General features: G+C 35.0%; 1 protein-coding gene across 1 annotated transcript in view; it reads right to left on the bottom strand.

Moving 5' to 3' along the window:
* The window catches only part of CEPT1 (choline/ethanolamine phosphotransferase 1), a 32,169-nt gene that overhangs the window by 2,215 nt on the left and 11,851 nt on the right, over window positions 1-18,103 (bottom strand). The window contains exons 4-8 of the mRNA XM_070939901.1: window positions 15,336-15,477; window positions 8,786-8,870; window positions 5,241-5,372; window positions 1,213-1,371; window positions 839-964 (exon numbers count right to left, since the gene is read on the bottom strand). Of these exons, the coding sequence (XP_070796002.1) occupies window positions 839-964; window positions 1,213-1,371; window positions 5,241-5,372; window positions 8,786-8,870; window positions 15,336-15,477 (644 nt within the window). The remainder of the gene's footprint in view (window positions 1-838; window positions 965-1,212; window positions 1,372-5,240; window positions 5,373-8,785; window positions 8,871-15,335; window positions 15,478-18,103) is intronic.

The following is an 18,103-nucleotide window of genomic DNA, read 5'->3' as shown; positions in this document are numbered from 1 at the left end:
ACACTGGCTTACTTTTATAAAAGATGAACAATTTGGATTATTTTTCCAATGCACATAGCCAAAGGAAAAGATTGATACCTGGTCTAAGAATAAGATACTTAGCTGTGATTTCTCAGACTATAAATTCAGCAGACTTTAAATAACATGTTTCTATTGTAAAAATTCTTTCTCAAACTACAGATGGCATTACTTTATTGTGCAATATAAAACATCAAACTACTTGTCCAATAGTCAGTTTCAATTTCGGCCGCTACCTGTTCGCTCGTGGTCACGTGTGCACTTGCGTGCATGCATGACACTTCTGCACATGCGCAGGAATGTCCGGGTAGGTGGGCGGAGCCTCCCGCCACCGTCGCTACCGGTTTGACCGATCCGGGGCAAACCGGTAGCAACCCACCACTGTACTTGTCGTTTTCTGCTGAGGGTATCTGTTTAGGCATGCTCCAGAGATGTGGAAAATTATACTGGTTTGTTTCTCAGTGCAATTCAAGGTTCTGGATACCACAGAAGCATGCTTTCTCTATAGCACTACCTGCCCTTAGGAACATGGTTGCCCTTAAGATCCAGGTGGCTCCCACTTTGCTGTTTAGAAGAATCATGAAGACCTAGTTTTTCACTTCACTTTATTGCGCTTGCCATCCTTTATCTTTATTTTTTATGTATTATTGATTTTATTATAATTTATTTTTTTTTTTGTTGCTGTTGTGAGCTGTCCAGAGTTGTTGAGAATGGGTGGCATGCAAATTTATAAATAATATAGTAATAATTATGAATCCAGCATTGTCAATAGAAAATCAAGGATGTATACATGTATCTTAAAAATGCACTTGCCACTTACCAAGGCAATCCAAAGTACAATGTATTCGTCAATAAAGCTATTAAAATATTGATCCAAGAACAAAAGTGCTGGACCTATGAATGCTGTGTCGTGAAGGTGCATCTCGCTTTTGGTCATATGAGCAACCTACAGAGAAAAAACAAGCATTTGTTATTTATAATCAGAATTAATAATGTCTATGGCGGAAGGAACTACATATAGTACATTTGAAAAATGTTTCTCTTTAAGGACTGGATTACGGCCAGTCATAGGATAAACCCTGTTGAAGGGTCACCATATACACTAGTAATTCTGGACTGGGAGAAAAAAAGAATAAAGCTGTAACAGTGAAGCATTTCATAGAAAATGAGTTAAAAGCATAAGGAAATACGTACCACTAGTTTATTAGTTATCTTAGCAGAAACAAACCCAAAAGTCAGTATATAGAGGCAAGGATGTTTTTCAAAAAGTTCCACAGCAGATTTCTTGTAGATCATGGCAGCTAATGTAATGACAGTTCCAATATGAAGAAATGGTGAAAGGACACTTGTTCCCTACATAGGAAAGAGATTTTAATATTAATTTACAATGCTGGGCATATAACATAAATGCAATTGTCAGCATTCCAGAGCACACCTTGGTCAAAAATACATACATACATACATACATACATACATACATACATACATACATAACTTTTAATTATAACTCAATCTCACTGAACTTTTTCAAAGTCAATGGGGAACTAATAAGAACTATACGACCTACAATATTTAGTTAAGATGCAAGGATGAATAAGCACACATTTATCTAATTTAATTCTGCAATTTAAAATTGCAGTTGTTCAGGTTCAAAAAGACTGAACAGAATAACACTGAAGAAAAAAATTTTTTTAAAAAAAAATCAGCCCCAAAGAAATGTACTGAACAATGTGCAGCTAAGATGTCATGATGGTTGGGTAAGAAGCTACTAATCGGGCGGCCCTCCCGAGCTCCATTTTCCCTGACAGAGGGTTGCAGGAGGCTGTCGCAGCTGAAAACGGAACTCGGAAGCCAGTTTTCACTGGCAGAGCGGTTCAGGCCACCACAGCTGCCGACACAAATGATGTTAAGCTGGCCATGCCCCCCTGAAGATAAAACACAACCCTGATGCAGCCCTCAATGAAATTGAGTTTGACACTCCTGCCCTAAAGGAGGAAGGGTCCTGACGCGAATGCAGTTTGGGAGTTGTGAATGGAAGGTCATGTCTGAGGAGGCTGAGAAACTTAATTCCATCTATCCAGAGGCAAAATTATGAATATATTTAGAATCAGGGATGGCAAGATTTGGTAAATATGTTCCAATATGAAGTGAACTTATTCATAACCAATTTTAAGTTACTTAAGTAGTAAGCTACTATATCACATTTTCTTCATATTCTACCTAGATACAGTATCTCGGAAATATAAATAAAAGACAAAAAAAATTAAAAATAAAAAAAGAGGCTTGTGGCAACAGGATAAACAGATCCTTTGAGGACCTTCAAGAGTTAATAGCATTGACTTTAATTTTGAAGAGAAAGATAATAGGAATACAATTTTTAAATTACATTTTGGACTTTAAAGGGCTGCAAGCCAAATTGGACAATCGTGTTCAGCTTTTGTATGTGTATAGAGTGGGAGATGGAGGATTAAAGCAAAAAATGGGTGTCTTAAATTGTTCAGAAGTTTGAGGAGGAAAAAAACCCTATTCAATGAAATTGATGTTTTTGTTCCCAGTTTCAACAGTGCAATCAGTATACACCCAGGAGATTGCAAAGCAGATTGTGGGAGGCACTGATAAAACTCATAGCTTATCACTTTCCTATGCTTTATATGTAGAAGGGTGGGTAACCTATATGTTTCATGTAATTTCCAATATACAGTGGTGTTTAAAGTTTGTGAGGCCTTTTGCATTTTTAATGTTTTGGCATAAAAATGGCCTAAAACATGATCTATTTTCCACCCAATCCTAAAACTTAGACAAGAGTACACAAGTGAACAAATCAGCGAAAAAACTTGTTTACTTATTGATGAAAATGATTCAAAGCTACATATTTGTGTATAGTAAAACTATATAAACTTTTGCTTTAAGTAACTGGTGTGCCCTCCTTGGGCAACAATAACTGCAACTAAAAGTTTCCAATAACTGATCAGTCCTGCACATCATCTTGGAAGTATTTTATCCTATACCTCCACACAGAACAGTGTCAACTCAGGCTGGTAGGCTTCCTGCCAAAACATTGACTTCCTTTTGCTTTAACCATTCTTTTATTGTACAATTTCTATGTTTTGGATTATTATTAGCGCAGTGATGCAGTACTGCAGGCTACTTCTGCTGACTGCTAGCAGCCTGCAATTTGGCAGTTCGACTCTCATCAGGCTCAAGGTTGACTCACCCATTCTTCCGAGGTTGGTAAAATGAGGACCCACATTGTTGGGGGAATATGCTGACTTTGTAAACTACTTAGAGAGGGCTGTAAAGCACTGTGAAGTGGTATATAAGTCTATATGCTATTGCTATCTTGTTGCATGACTTAAATTCATGACTCTTGGTCATGAATTTAAGGATAAATACCCTTATTTTCCTGAAGAATTTGCTAGCACAATTCAGAATTCCATAAATAATGGCAGCCATCCTGGTTCAGAGGTATCATAGCAGGGCGGAATCATGATACATGATACCATCTTTCACAGATAGGATAAGGTTTTATGCTGGAATAAAAGCTTTTTCTTTTTGTCAAACATAACACTTTTCATTCAAACCAAAAAGTTCTATTTTGGTCTCATCTGTACACAGAACATTGTTCCAATAGCCTTCTGGCTTATCAATGTGGCCTTTCACAAATTTTAGATGGACAGCAATGTTCTTTTTAGAGACTAGTAGCTTTGTCCTTACAATCCTGCTATTTACACCATTGTTTAGTATCCTTATGTTCACCAATGCAAGGGAGGGCTTTAGTTTCTTAGATGTCACTCTGGGTTTCTTTGAGGCCTCCCAGACTATTACACACTTTGCCATTGGTGTGGTCTTGGTTGTTTGTCCAGTCTTGAGAAGAGTAATGAAGTGTGAATTACTTCTACTTCTATTCAATCTACCTGACAATGGACTGCTGAGTCCAAATTCTTTGGGAATAATTTTGTTGCCTTTTTCAGCCTGGTGAGCACTAACAATTGTTTTTCAGAGATCCCCAGAAATCTCCTTAGTTTGAGCCATGACACATTTTCACAAATTGTGAAGATCAGACTTTGATACTGGTACCCAGAATTATTTTCTTTAAATAAGGCAGAAATTTTTACACTCACACCTGATTATCATCCCATTGACTGAAATGCCTGACTTTCATTTCCCCTTCAAATGAACTGATAATCCTAGAGGTTTATACATTTTGCCAACCACAAATATATAGTTTTCAATCATCTTCCTAATTAAATAAATGAACATGTGCATTTTTGACTCTTTTGTTTAATTGGGTAATCTAGTTTCAGGATTTGTGTGGAGAACAGAATTTAGGTCATACATGCAGAAATACTGAACATTTAAAAGAGTTCACAAACTTTTAAGCACCACTGTATATATTAAACACTCATCTAAATTAATGCAAAATCTGCTCCAAAGACAACTGGTCTTAGTTTATTTTTAGAAGATCATCAGTGGTGCTCTAGTAACCTAAGAGTGTGGACAAACAAAAACTGCTATTTTCTTTAATCTTGATTGGAATGTGTTTTATCTTATGAAAATGTATAAAATTAATCTATTATAAAACAGTTTGAAATTTGTAATAGAAAATGATGCACCCCCAGAACCAGATGTAAAAAAGTATCTTTTCTTAGTCACTATATTATATTGGAATTTTTATTTAGATGCTGTATAATATATTCTTCCCTTTTACTAATAATGTAGTGGAGGATCTTATTAATTAGCCTGCAAAAATTTTAAAATAAGACTATTTTATTTTAAATCATATAGAATCAGATTGACCAAAGTAATTTTGCTTCAGATCTTGACTCTGAAAATGCCATCTGATGAGAACTTGAAACTAGGAAACTGATATTTTTTATTACAAACCCTATGCCTGACCACAGAGCTCTAGTCTACCTCTTTTGTCCTGAGTTTGCCTTCTCATCTAATCCAGGAGAAGGACATGCTTTGAATGTTGGGGTGTATTGGAGAACCCAGAACTTTGAATTTTTAAAAATCTGTTACGATGCTGTTGAGAATTTATTATTTTAATGATAATTTTTACTGAGAGTTTTTTTTATAACTCCTATGAGCCTTCGGGAAAAAAAGGAAGGGAGGGAGGGAGGAAGAGAGGGAAGGAGGGAGGATTATACAGAAGAGAAAATGGAATAATAATGTATACTAAAAATACAAAACAAAACAAAACAAAACAGAAAAACACTTACTGCTATGGTTGATCCATTTTTGCCAACTCCACCTGTGAAGATCACACCAAAGTAGTTTGTACAAGAGAATATGGTTCCTGCTACTGTACAAATAGCTGGAAGTATTTTCATGTGAATGTTTAACACTGGAATCTTAACAAGAAAGGAAAATATTAAACAGTTTAAATATTTCATGTTAATTTTATTTTAGATTTCAAATGAACTCAAAACATTCCACTTTTCTAAATCTGTATGCAGGAATTTTCTGGAACAGGGCTTTAAAAAAACCTTTGGAATACATTACCTTACCTTTCAGAATTTTTTTTATTTATAATGAAACGCTAGACCTATATGTGAACATTTATTTCCTAAGAAAAAGCAAATAATAAGTGAATGGAAGGACTAAACATTTGACTACCTATTTTGGCATAATCAGGAACCAAGATTTAATTAAGTTATAATAGATATTGCCTTTGATGTAAGAAATGGCATAATGAAAATAATTGACTGCATGTGTTAAGGGAAGAAAGCTGGTTGAAAATCACAGAAGAATGAGGAAAGGACCTTTGGATATACTCCAAAATTCTATGTCACAAACAGACATAAAGGGGGAAAAAAGAGCTGCATGGGAATGCAATAATGGATCATTTTGCAGTTCTCTGGACAGAACCAAGCAGATGGCAATGATATGGAGTGCTAGCACTCATGGTTCCGTGTATAGCATCCTATAGTCAGAACTATACTACTTGTAAACAATGATTAATGGATAATAATAATGACTGCTTCACCTACAATAATTTACATTATCCAATTATTGTTAATTTCACAAGAACATAGAATATTGCTCTATACCACAGTAGAGTAACATAGCAATGGCTCTGTGGAATTTTAGACCAGTCTGAAGATAACTGAACCTATGCCCTTCTGCAGGCATTTAGACTTTATAAACTAAATGGTGACATGTGAATAAATAAAAGAGCCTTGGTAGTACAGTGATCTAAAGCACCCTGTTATTAAGACCAGCTGCCTGCAATTACTGCAGGTTCGAATCTCGCCAGGCTGAAGGTTGACTCAGCCTTCCATCCTTTCTAAGGTAGGTAAATTGAGGACTCAGTTGTGGGGGCAATAAGCTGACTTTGTATAAATATACAAAAGGATGAAGGCTATTGCTTAGCACATTGTAAGCCGCCCTGAGTCTCCGGAGAAGGGCGGCATATAAATAAATAAATAAATAAATAAATAAATATGTTTCCATTTCTCAATTGTAAACATAATTTTTAAATAATCGGACTACAGGTGGATCTTCTGTACTTATTCTACATGACTTTTTTTCTTATATTGTAATTCTAATACATGCTTATTCAGAAATAAATATCATAGTGTTCATTAAGGGTAAGTATATAAGCAAGTGTATATACGATTATGCATATACAGTAAGGCAGTGTTTACAGAATTGCAGCCTAATTAAAAAAATAGAGCAATTGTAATAACCTTGCTAAAATTAGCTGCAATTCTTTTGTGTGCCCCCCCCCGCCCAAGAAAAATAGAATTCCTGGGGTTCTAGATGTCTTTTTCAACTATAAAATATCTTGCATAAAATATCAAAGTTATGTATTTCACACAGGCTGGTTATGTTTTTTTAGCAAACTAAATATTAGCATGGAGATGTAAGCTGTAAACCCTCTCCTTAATTTACAGTGTGTGTGATCTAAAACCAACCTGTTTATAACTATATTGCTAGCCTATTATCCAGCTTCTTATTTATGGCATAATAAATATTTGTTCCATGTATTTAATACATTTTTTCATGAAACAGATTGCTATTTTAAATCGTAGAATGGCAGCATACATCACACATGAGCAGTTCCAGCATCCATTTCCCTTACAAAGAGTGATGCAAAGTTAAAAAAAAATACCGGTACTTCTTCCTCATCATGTTGTAAGCATTTGTGCCTTCATTCATTTGGTTTTTAGAGACTGCAGACATTTCATTATTTGTACAGAATCATACATGTGTTAAGATGAACAAAACCAAAGGGAGGCCACAACAATATATTGTAAACCTCTTTCAGAATATTCTAGGACTACACTAGCATGAAATGTAGTAAAGAAGGCTGCTATCCTCATTCTCTGTCCCATTCAATTTGTTTCTCTTTAACTTTTGGACCGAATACTGCAATAATACCATTAGAACATGTTTTGTGTAACCATCATGTAAACATAAAGTGATACAGAAAGAAAAGTAGAATGTTTGAGTATATATACTGATATATACAGTATTTCTCTTTATTTAGTACACCTAGCACTATGCCTTTTTTTACCCAATATAAAAAGCAACTTAAGTAGCTAAGGGTACCAAATGAAAGAAATATTGTTTGAAATGAGCATTTATCCAAGTTTTAAAATAATTTGTTAGTTTTACTTGCTTTTACTGTAATATATTTTATAAGATCCATCAATTATTCATTTTCAATATTTAGATAACTTACATATGACACTAACAATTGTTATAGATAAAACAACATGCTCAAGCATCTATGGCAGCCAAATTATCTTATTAGTTGTTTCTTTACCATTGTTTGAACTGCATTTATATTATAAGATTTACATTAGTAGATTTATGCATGCCAATTGGAGATTCTTTGCAAGCTGTCCCTCTAAATCCATAGCTGAGAGTTGAGACAGATATGTCTCTCAAAGGCTTGACAGGGTTACTTTGTGGGTCTTTTGCCCCCAAAGCCTGGAAAAGAGCCTCACACGTTGCCTCAATATTCAGAACAACAAATTTGGAAAGGGGCTATCTAAGGATGTACATAACATTCCATGCATAAACTGAACAGAACAGTTCAGTTTCAAGTGTTCCATGCTTGAGCTAAACATATATGTTTCCAATAGTTTTTGTCTGTATATGGAATAAAATGGGCCTTTTTTGCTTTAGTTACAAATCAAAATGTGATTGGTTGGGAGTGGAGTTAAGAAAAAACCCAAGAACGTTAGCGGTGGCTGAGGAGTATGAACACAGGTGGTAGAGACTGGAGGTGAAACTGAAGGCTACTGAAAAGAAAAAGAGTGAAAGGGGGCTAGCCCTTGCTATATTCACCCATCAAATACTCAGGGATCTCTCCAGATTTTGATTCACATAATAGCTAGAACAATCAAAATATTCTAGTTTTGTTTCTGCTGAACCATGGCTGACTGAAGTGGTTCAGCAGAACTTCTAGTATGTAATGGCTTCTTTTGGGTTAGAAGAAAACATATTTTCCATTCCTGACATAATCCTAGTTCTATGCAAAGCATCCCTCCAAATGATGCATAGCTCTACCAGTCTAACAATTTTTAATTTATGCATGTGCAATCTACTTTTTTTGCTACTGAATTATCCAATATATTAGTAAGCTGTTTAGCTACCAGTCAAAATTATTTCTTATGGAAGAGATTTTGACTGAATCACAGCATTTTATTAAAATCTTTCCAACAAAAATAAGAGTAATATAAATATATAAGGAAATGAATTTCTCTAGAATAGAAGATTAAAAGATATAAGATACAGAGATGGACAAAATTACCATAGTTTCCCAAAATGTAGGTCCTCCAATCGCTGCCAGTAAATGCATGATTATTATGAAGACTTGCACCTCAGTCACATCAATTCTGATTAGGTACAAAAAAAGCCAAAAAAGCAGAATTACTCAAAGCAATTTTAAATAATTTTGCAGGCACAGCAGCTCTTGTTTATCATGCACAAGGTAAGAGAGAGAGAAAAAGAATGAGTGGAATGAGGGGGAAAAATTAAAGCAAAATATTTTTAAAAATATATAACTGATGTAGCTCATTGGCTTCACAGTACAGAGCTATCATTTATTTTTATGTAGTTAATTTACAATATGTTCTCCTGTTTTATTTAGTCAGAGTGGTCAAGACCACAACTCTAAATTGCCATTGAGTACATAGTTGATAAACAGGGAACCAGCAATGCTTTAAATTTCTACAACACTCAAGCTGGTTTTAAAATGTAAATGTGACTTTCTCATTGCATTGAATGATTGGTTACAAGAGAAACTTTCAGAATTTTCCTTTTGACCAATGCTTTGGCTGTATAGAAGTGCAGCTAGGAATATTAAAAGTTTTATTTATTTCAAATAATGACAAGCAGTTGGTAAGACAGCTGCTAATAATGGAATGAGTAAAAGTAGTATAGAGAGTAAATTCAATTTTATTTAATGTACATTAATCAAATACAGGTAGTCCTTGACTTGCAAACATAATTGAACCCAAAATTTCAATCACAGAGCAAGGTGAAGTTAAGTGAGTTTTACCCCATTGTACAACAACAATTGTTAAGTGAATCACTGAAATTGTTAAATGAGTCATCTGGTTGTTGAGTGAACCTGGCTTCTCCCATTGACTTTGCTTATCAGAAGCCACCTGGGAACGATATGAATGGTGATTGCATGACTCCAATACAATGCAACTGTCATAAATACATGCCACTTGCCAAGTGCCCAAATTTTAATAACATGATTGTGGGGATGCTGCAATAGTTGTAAGTGAGAAAACCAGGCATAAGTTATTTTTTTCAGTGCCACCTGAAAGATCACTAAATGAATGATTGTAAGTTGAGGACTACTTGTACAGTTAACTTGAATATTATAGAGATGTATAATCTTATATTACAATTTATTAACAACTTTTGAAGAAAGCCTGGGTATATATGAAAAGTATTGGGGTTGCATGCAGCCCAGGGCAATAAGTGCCCACCTATGCTTTTGCCCATTCATAGAAATTCAAGGCAAGGGAAACTACAACGGCATCTCTCTTCAGGCTAATTTGTGCTTTCTTATTTTTTTTTTATTCCAAATATGCCATTCTTTCTGCCTACAATCCTCCTTCCAAGTTCTTCTTGATAAGGCAAAGATAAGGCTTTGATCTGCAAATGCCAAACCACATTTCTTCCTCCCAACAAAACACTCATTTCTCAGGAGAATTGGTGATGTTCAGAAAAATAAATGTAGTACAGATAAAATGCACATCTTGACATACACCAACAAAAAGACATCTTCCACTTTCTATAATGTTTCAAGCCCCCAAAGTACAATTGCATAGGAAAATATTATTGTATTTAACATAAATGTAGACCATTTCACATGAAAAGAATGAAAGCAAATGTTTAAATGTGTAGTTGATAATTTCTGAAAAATGTATTTATATTTGACCACTAGTAGCACAATATCTAGTTTATGATATGGTGGGTAATACAGGTTATTTGGGAATTATCCACTAATATCCAATTATTGTTTCAGAAAGTTCAAATAGAAATCTAAGTCCTGGCAAGAATTCTTACATATACTTTATACCTATATTCAACCACGGAGACAGGTACACAGATCCATACATCAAAAGACATGCATATATATCAATCCATATGTGAAAACCACAGAATTAGATTAAGCAATCTTGCATAGATCACATATCAGTAAAAAAAAAAAAAAAAAAGACGTTACAGGAATGTCAGGAGGAAAAAAACCAGGTAAGACTGTAGGAATGGCAGGCATGCCAGAAGACATAATGAAACTGCATATGAAGTCAAGTCAACATCCGAAGACCACACTTGACCACTCACATTTATAAGTGTAGTGAAATACTATTATTACAAATGGAGCAACCTAAGCTGATATTCCTAATAATAACAAACATCTTCATTTTCCATCAATTTATACAACAAATATATGACTTTAGATCAGAGGTGAAATCTACTTACCTTCCCTACCAGTTCGTCATGTGCATGTTTGGAACCTCTGCTCATGCGCAAAGCCATGTGCAGAGGGTAAAAAAAAGATTACTTCCTGGTTAAAACCAGGAAGTAATGACGACTTGGTGGGTGAGCGGAGCCTTGCGCTGCCACCGCTACCAATTTGGCTGAACCGGTCCAAACCGGTAGCATTAATCTGTCATTAAAAGGATTAACATTTCTAGATGTCAATATACCAAACATGTTACTTTGGAAATTCCTTCTGTGTGAGGTTTTCCTTTTCAAAATCAATATTAGTAGAAATTTATTTCGACCTCCAAGATGTCACTCTCTCATTGGGGCCCCAGGTCAGCTAATAGAGCCAGGTCTTCAAGCCATTTCAGAAGACCAGAAGGGAGGGTGAAGATCTCATCTTGGAGGGGGGTACAATGTTCCAGAGGGTGGATGCCACAGCAGAAAAAGCTCTTCTCCTGGATCCTGCCAGCTGAAATTCCTTAGTGATGGGATCCGTAGCATGCCTCTTCTGCCAGTGTGGGATAATCCCAATGGAATGAGCTATTCCTCAGATAACCTGGATCCATGCCATGAAAGTCTTTATAGATGATAACCAACACTTTGAATTGGACCCAGAAGCAAACTGACAATCAGTACTGCTCATGGAACAGCGGTGTAATATGGGCCACCCTGGGTCTTCAAAACTACAGCTGCATTCTGCACCAGCAGAAGCTTCTGGATACTCTTCAATGGTAGACCAATATAGAGCCTGTTTCAATAGTCCAAATCAGAGATCACCAGAGCTTGAGAGACTGAGTGCAGGGATTCCCAATTCAGGAAAGGGTGCAACTGGCATACATACGAGTCCCCCTGTTCCTACAGGGACTGGGTTATTCTGAACAGGGTGACACTCTGCAGATGCAATAAGAGCAAGAAATAATGGAGTTTTGCTACTCTTACTGCCATGAGGTATACCTTAATAGCAGCTCTTACTTGTGTACGGTCGGATTCATATCTTGTTTTCCTCCAGAGGTGCTCTACTAGTCATTTAGCCCTTTTCAGAACTTGCAGTTCTTCTGTGAACCATGGAGAGTGTTGGGATCAAAGGGTCAAGAGAAGCCACATAGGCACAATTCTATTCAAAATTTTGGCTGCCCTTTGGTTCCAGGATATAACCAGAGCTTTGGCAGGACCATGCAGCAAGGCCCCCTGGATATCCCCCAGTTCTCTCTGGAACTCATTTGCATCCATCAGTCAGAAATAAATAAATTCAAGGAATAAATGTACTTGCTTATATAAAATTATGTTTATATCAGCATGCCCCATTAGAACTGTTAAAAACCATTTTTGTGATGGATATCACAAAAGAACTGAAAAATTAGCACAACTTAAAGTTCAAAGTATTTGAAAGGAGAGCTAGATGACAGAATTTAAACTTATAAGAAATTTATTTGTTATGCATTTTAGAAAGGAGATTGTAGAATCTTTCTTAAACTTGAGGTTAAGGAACTGCAAAGGATGAATGAGAATATTTGTATGAACATAAATATGCCCATTCCTCATTTAGCGACCAAGTTTTGTTTCAATAAACAGGAATAAAGGAATAAAATATCCATGTTTCAAAACAAAGTCTTTTTTAAAATAAGGGCAGAAGGGAAACTTTATAAACTGACTGAATCTGTGTCTTCAGATATTATATATCACAGATATTATATTCAGATATTATTCAGATATTATATATCACAGTGGTGGCTAACCTTTTTGCCATTGTGTGCCAAAAGCGTGGGGAACGTGTGGGGATAATGCAAGTGCGTGCCCACACCCATAATTCTATGCGCCCCACCCCCATGTATGTGTGCGCGACTCTCCCGCGCTTCCCCTGCTTTTGGCATGCGATGGAACAGTGGGCCCAGTAGGCCAATTTTTCGCCCTCCCCAGGCTCCAGAGCCTTTCTTGGAGCCTGGGGAGGGGAAAAAACGGCCTTCCCTACCCCCCGGAGTCCCTCCAGAGGCCGGAAATGGCCTGTTTGTTGACTTCCAGTATGCCCAGAAGCCCGAAAATCAGCTGGCCGGCGCGCACATGTGCGCTGGAGCTGAGCTCGCGTGCCCACCGATATGGCTCCATGTGCCACCTGTGGCACGGGTGCCATAGGTTTGCCATCATGGATATATCATCTTATATTGAAACAAATGTCTGGAAAATATTGTTAGTAAAACAATTGCCTTTTAGTGTGCATGACAAAAAAGGGCTGCCTCCATAGAATTTATATCATTGCTTCCTAGACAAAACCAATTTTTATCATTTACCGTATAATTCCAAAATTCAGATCCAAGAATTCCTGTTAGGAAGTGAATTATTATAATACAGACTTCAGACTCAGTAACATCAAATCTAAAAGTGAGGGGGGGAAACATTTCAGTTTGAAAGTCCTGTGACTGCAAATTTTTACTCATAAATGAAGAAATGGATTCAAAATCACAGGAAATCTTTAAAAAGTTACAAGGTTAAAATTACAAAGAGAAGAAAACAACAATTGTAATCCCCATTAGCTGAACTCCACTGCAAAATTCCTAAGTGCAAAATTACTGAATTGCAATCAGTAATTTAAAAGAGGGAGACTAGAAATATTTTGAAAGCAATATATAATTCCTGTAACAGTTGCTAAACAGATCTTACACAAATCCAGTTTAAAATTTTAAGGCCAACTTTATATTAGCCTCATGTAATCCTTTAGATAACCTATAGCAGTAATACCAAACTTGGCTTACGAAAACCACCAAGAGAGCAGAAATGATCCCCTCTATGAATAAATGAAAAAAATGTTTTTTAAATTTAATTTCTCTGTTATGACCATCTCTGTTACACTCACATGAAATCATATCTGAACAGAAAATAATAGGCTATAAAATACTTTGAAATTAAATATATATTTTAATGGCAACATTTCAGTGTTATTATTTATTATTTTAAAAATAGTACATTTTACACTTAGGTAGCCCAATTGTATGTCTAAAACAAAAGCATATAAAGTTTTAGTCACATCAGATTCTTTAAATATTTGTCTTAGACTTGGTTAAGGCACCAGGCTAGAAACCAGAAACTGTGAGTTCTAGTCCCACCTTAGACATGAAAAACCAGCTGGGTGACTTTGGGCCAGTCACTCTCTTTCAGCCCAACTTATATCACAGGGTTGTTGATGTAGAGAAAATAAGAGGAGGGAAGTATGTTTGCAGCCTTGAGTTATTTATTTTAAAAAATGTGGCATATAAATAAATAAAATAAATAAATTAAATATAGTTCAATAAATCACAATAAAAATCTATGAATATTTCCTTTAATTTATATTTATTAGTACACACTTAAATGATAAAATTTGCATGAAATCTGCATGATCTTGCTATTTCTTAATTCAGTGAAGGAGCATTTTATATCTTAGGTTACATTCCAGGACCTATGTTTAATATCTAGCTCTAATATTTAACGTTTATTGGAAAACAATTTTCAAACTGTGAAAATCTGTTGGTCACAGTGAATATGTAAGATTTAGTTTTCCTCAGAATTCAAACCTCACATGAAATCAATTGAAGTTTACTGCTTCAGAAAGTGAAAAGGATCATACAAAGGCCATGTACTTGAATATAGCCTTATTTTACCTTATTACTTAAAATGCTCTAAACTGAATTTAAAAAGTCTTGTATTTTAGGAATTTGTTAGCCATGATCTTAATGCTGGTTCACACACTGCCACTGCTTAATAAATTGTGGGTTGTTAACAACTGGATTGCTTCATCTAATATATTAAAATATAAAACTATCCTTTATAAAAACAACAGTGGCTGGATTCCTACAGACTAAATTGAAACGAAACAAATTACCATATACTATGGTTTTGCATCATTTGTGTACCCAATGCTTTTTAGCCTTGCAACCAAGAGATGAGAGACAAAGTGTATGAACACTATTTCTAAATTAGTAGTCCTACCTTTGGGATAAAAAAGTTATACAATTAGCAGCATGAACCAATGCAGTCAAGCAGTGATTTTGTAGCTTTTGAAAAAAGAAATCCAGATCTAACTTTCACACATCTATCATGCTATTATGCTATCATGATCAAATTAATTATTCATCATACAGACAGACACTGTTAATTCCATAGTAAGTGATACACAAACCAGACCTTATCATTCAAGGAAGGAAAGATGTTTTTTAAAAATGATTTTTTAAAAATATGCAAAATAAGTTGTTGTGCATCTAGTTGGCACTGAATTCAAACAACAGACTTAAATAATTAAAATTGTTTATATCAGGTGTCATTTTACAACTGTAAAAAGATAGGTAAGATAGCAAAATATTTCTCTCAGCTACATTACTTACATTCCAAAGCGCATTGTTCCAGAGACATATGTCTGCCAGTGTGCACAGTAAAACATGAATGTCCCAGCAAAACAGCAGAAAAACATCCAGTCAGGATTTGTCCCCAGTCGCACAGCGATACACGTTCCCAAAACCACGAAGACTGAAGATAAAATAAATTAAAACTAAGGGGTAGAAATTGCACATATTTGCTAATGGATCATTATGGCTGTTTAATAACTTCTAATATGTAAATTGTCCTCTCACTCACTTATATTTCTGATGGATTCTGGAAAGTATAAGATTCACAACAAACATTTACTTCAAAAGGCATACAGAATTGCCTCCAACTTTTGTAAGTGTTATCAATTACATTTTACACTTGTGCAAGATTAAAAATAAGATTTCCACAAATGGTTAATATTTTGTGGTAGCATAATGACACTATGAATAAACACAAACAATATACATGGCAACGAATTTCAGAACTCTTAATTAACTACATTGGAAATGATACTAGATGCTCAGTCACATGTGAATTCACTCAGTTTGAAAATAAATTAAGTACATTTTGGGGAACAGTTTGATATAGTGGTTAAGATGCTGGCCTAGAAATCAGAGTCTGTAATTTCTAGGCCTCACTTAAGCATGTAAACCAGTTGGGTGATTTGGAACCAGTTATTCTCTCTCAGCTTAATCCATCTCACAAGGTTGCTGTTGTGGGAAAAATAAGAGGTAAGAGCATTAGATATGTTTGCCGCCTTGAGGCTTATATACCTGTATGAATATGTGTGTATTTACAGGGGGTTAAAATCTAATAATATTCAATTTAATGAGTTTTCTTTCCAGACATGCATACAAATTATACCATTAGCAATATTTGACTATTTACAGGAAATCTAATTTCAACCTCTTGCCTTTGTTATCCTAGAGTCAGCATCTAAAACTTTGAAGTATTCAGTTTGAATAGTAATCAAGTTTCTAAAGCAGTTTAAACTGCTTAGGAGATTTAAAGATGTTATGGATTTACCATGCTTTCTGTTTATAGAAGTACTGGGCAGCTTTCCTTCCATATGATCAAAGCTTTGGGGGAAAGAATGGAGACTGATTGGGCCTTCTGATTGTAAGGTGACTAGCTAACTAATAAGCCAGGCCAATTCCAGAGTCCCATTTCAGACGCTGAAATGTGGTCAAAGAGTCTAGAACTGTTTGTTCTTTAGTTTATTTATTTATTTATTTATTTATTTATTTATTTATTTATTTATTATTTATTAATCAAATTTCTATACCGCCCTACTCCCAAAGGACTCAGGGCGGTGAACAGCCAAGATAAAATACAGATAATACAAATATTAAAAAATCCCTTAAAATTATTAAATATTTCGGCCGAAACACAGATTAAAACACCCAATTTAGTAGTAAGAATTTATTTTTTAATTAGCATTTGAAAGCTTTTAAAAAACAGTCTGTATTAATTCATTATATTTTCTCTATAGATTTGTTGTTAGACAACTCTCAGCTCATTAGAGGCATAGGGCAATATAGCAAAAATTTATTGTAGCGAAATCCTTGAAACTATCTGCCAGGAGTTAATATTTCTAAATGGTCTCCCATCGCTATTATTTTATTCCACTCAGTCATAAAAACAAGCTAGCTGCAAGAGTTTAGAACTTTCCCAAAACAGTGCATGATTCTTTTTAAAATCAGTTTGGTTCAAATCAAACCTAGTTTCAAATTTGAATTGAATTTTATTTCCCTTGAATCTCAATATTGAATGAGAACTTTCTTGATCTGCATTCCCCACTTGATAATTCTATAACCATGGTGGGGAATATGGAAAGTCTGACTATGATAAAAGAAAAAAGTGTCTTTATTTGGTTCATTTTCATAATTCAGCAAGATGATTCCAAATAGAAAAGAAAACAAGAATTAGATCACACAATTGTTGTACTATTCTTTGAAACAGTCATACACTGTTTTCTATAATAAGCAACAGAGAAAAATTTTTACCCTTATTTTTCTATTATTATAGAAAATATTGCAGAATTTTGAACATATTATGTGAAATCTAATTAGGAAAGGTACAGCCTAGCCATTGAAGCGAGCATTCTAAAATCTGGTGATGTGTAGTTGTTTTCAAGTATCATGCATCCCCCTTGGAGTACTTCATAAATAAATATTCACAATAATTGTGACCTTGCAGCAGTTTTGTTGGTTGTGTTATTAACAGTTAATATCTACTAAAAGCACAACCCAAAAACAAGTACCAATCCAAGTTGATCATAGAAAGGCAGGAGAAATTAGTAAATGTACAGTACCACAAAAAATATCAACTGTGTAATTTGTTATCATTTATTCATAGACAAATAACAGTTTATGCTGCAATAGCTACAACAGCATTCTTACTAAGATATACATATAAAGGCCTCTGCTTATTTCTTTGTTTCATAGTATAGTACAGCAAAGCATACAATTAAGATGAACCATTAAAATTCCAATATAAAATTCCAACAGGATGATTTTAGAATACTCTATTTTTTGTAAATGTATTACCAAAGTTTTGACCTGTGGCATGAAGTTTTGGTGGAAGCAGTTTTTGTAATAATTTTACTTTTTTGGGTTTTGCACGTGTGTGTGATTTTGAGTCAATCTTGACAATTGCGATTGCCAGTACAAATCCACACAGTTTTCTTGGCAACATTTTCAGAAATCACTTGCCTTTGCTTCGATCCTAGGGCTGAGAGTGAATACCTGTCCCAAAATCCCAGTTTGTGGGGGCAATAAGCTGA

This window comes from Pituophis catenifer, unplaced genomic scaffold, assembly GCF_029215685.1.
Source record: "Pituophis catenifer annectens isolate HBS135680 unplaced genomic scaffold, rPitCat1.0.hap2 SCAF_3, whole genome shotgun sequence".
NCBI lineage: Eukaryota > Metazoa > Chordata > Lepidosauria > Squamata > Colubridae > Pituophis > Pituophis catenifer.
The sequence above is the reverse complement of the archived record's forward strand: the minus strand, read 5'-3'. Positions and strand labels throughout refer to the sequence as shown.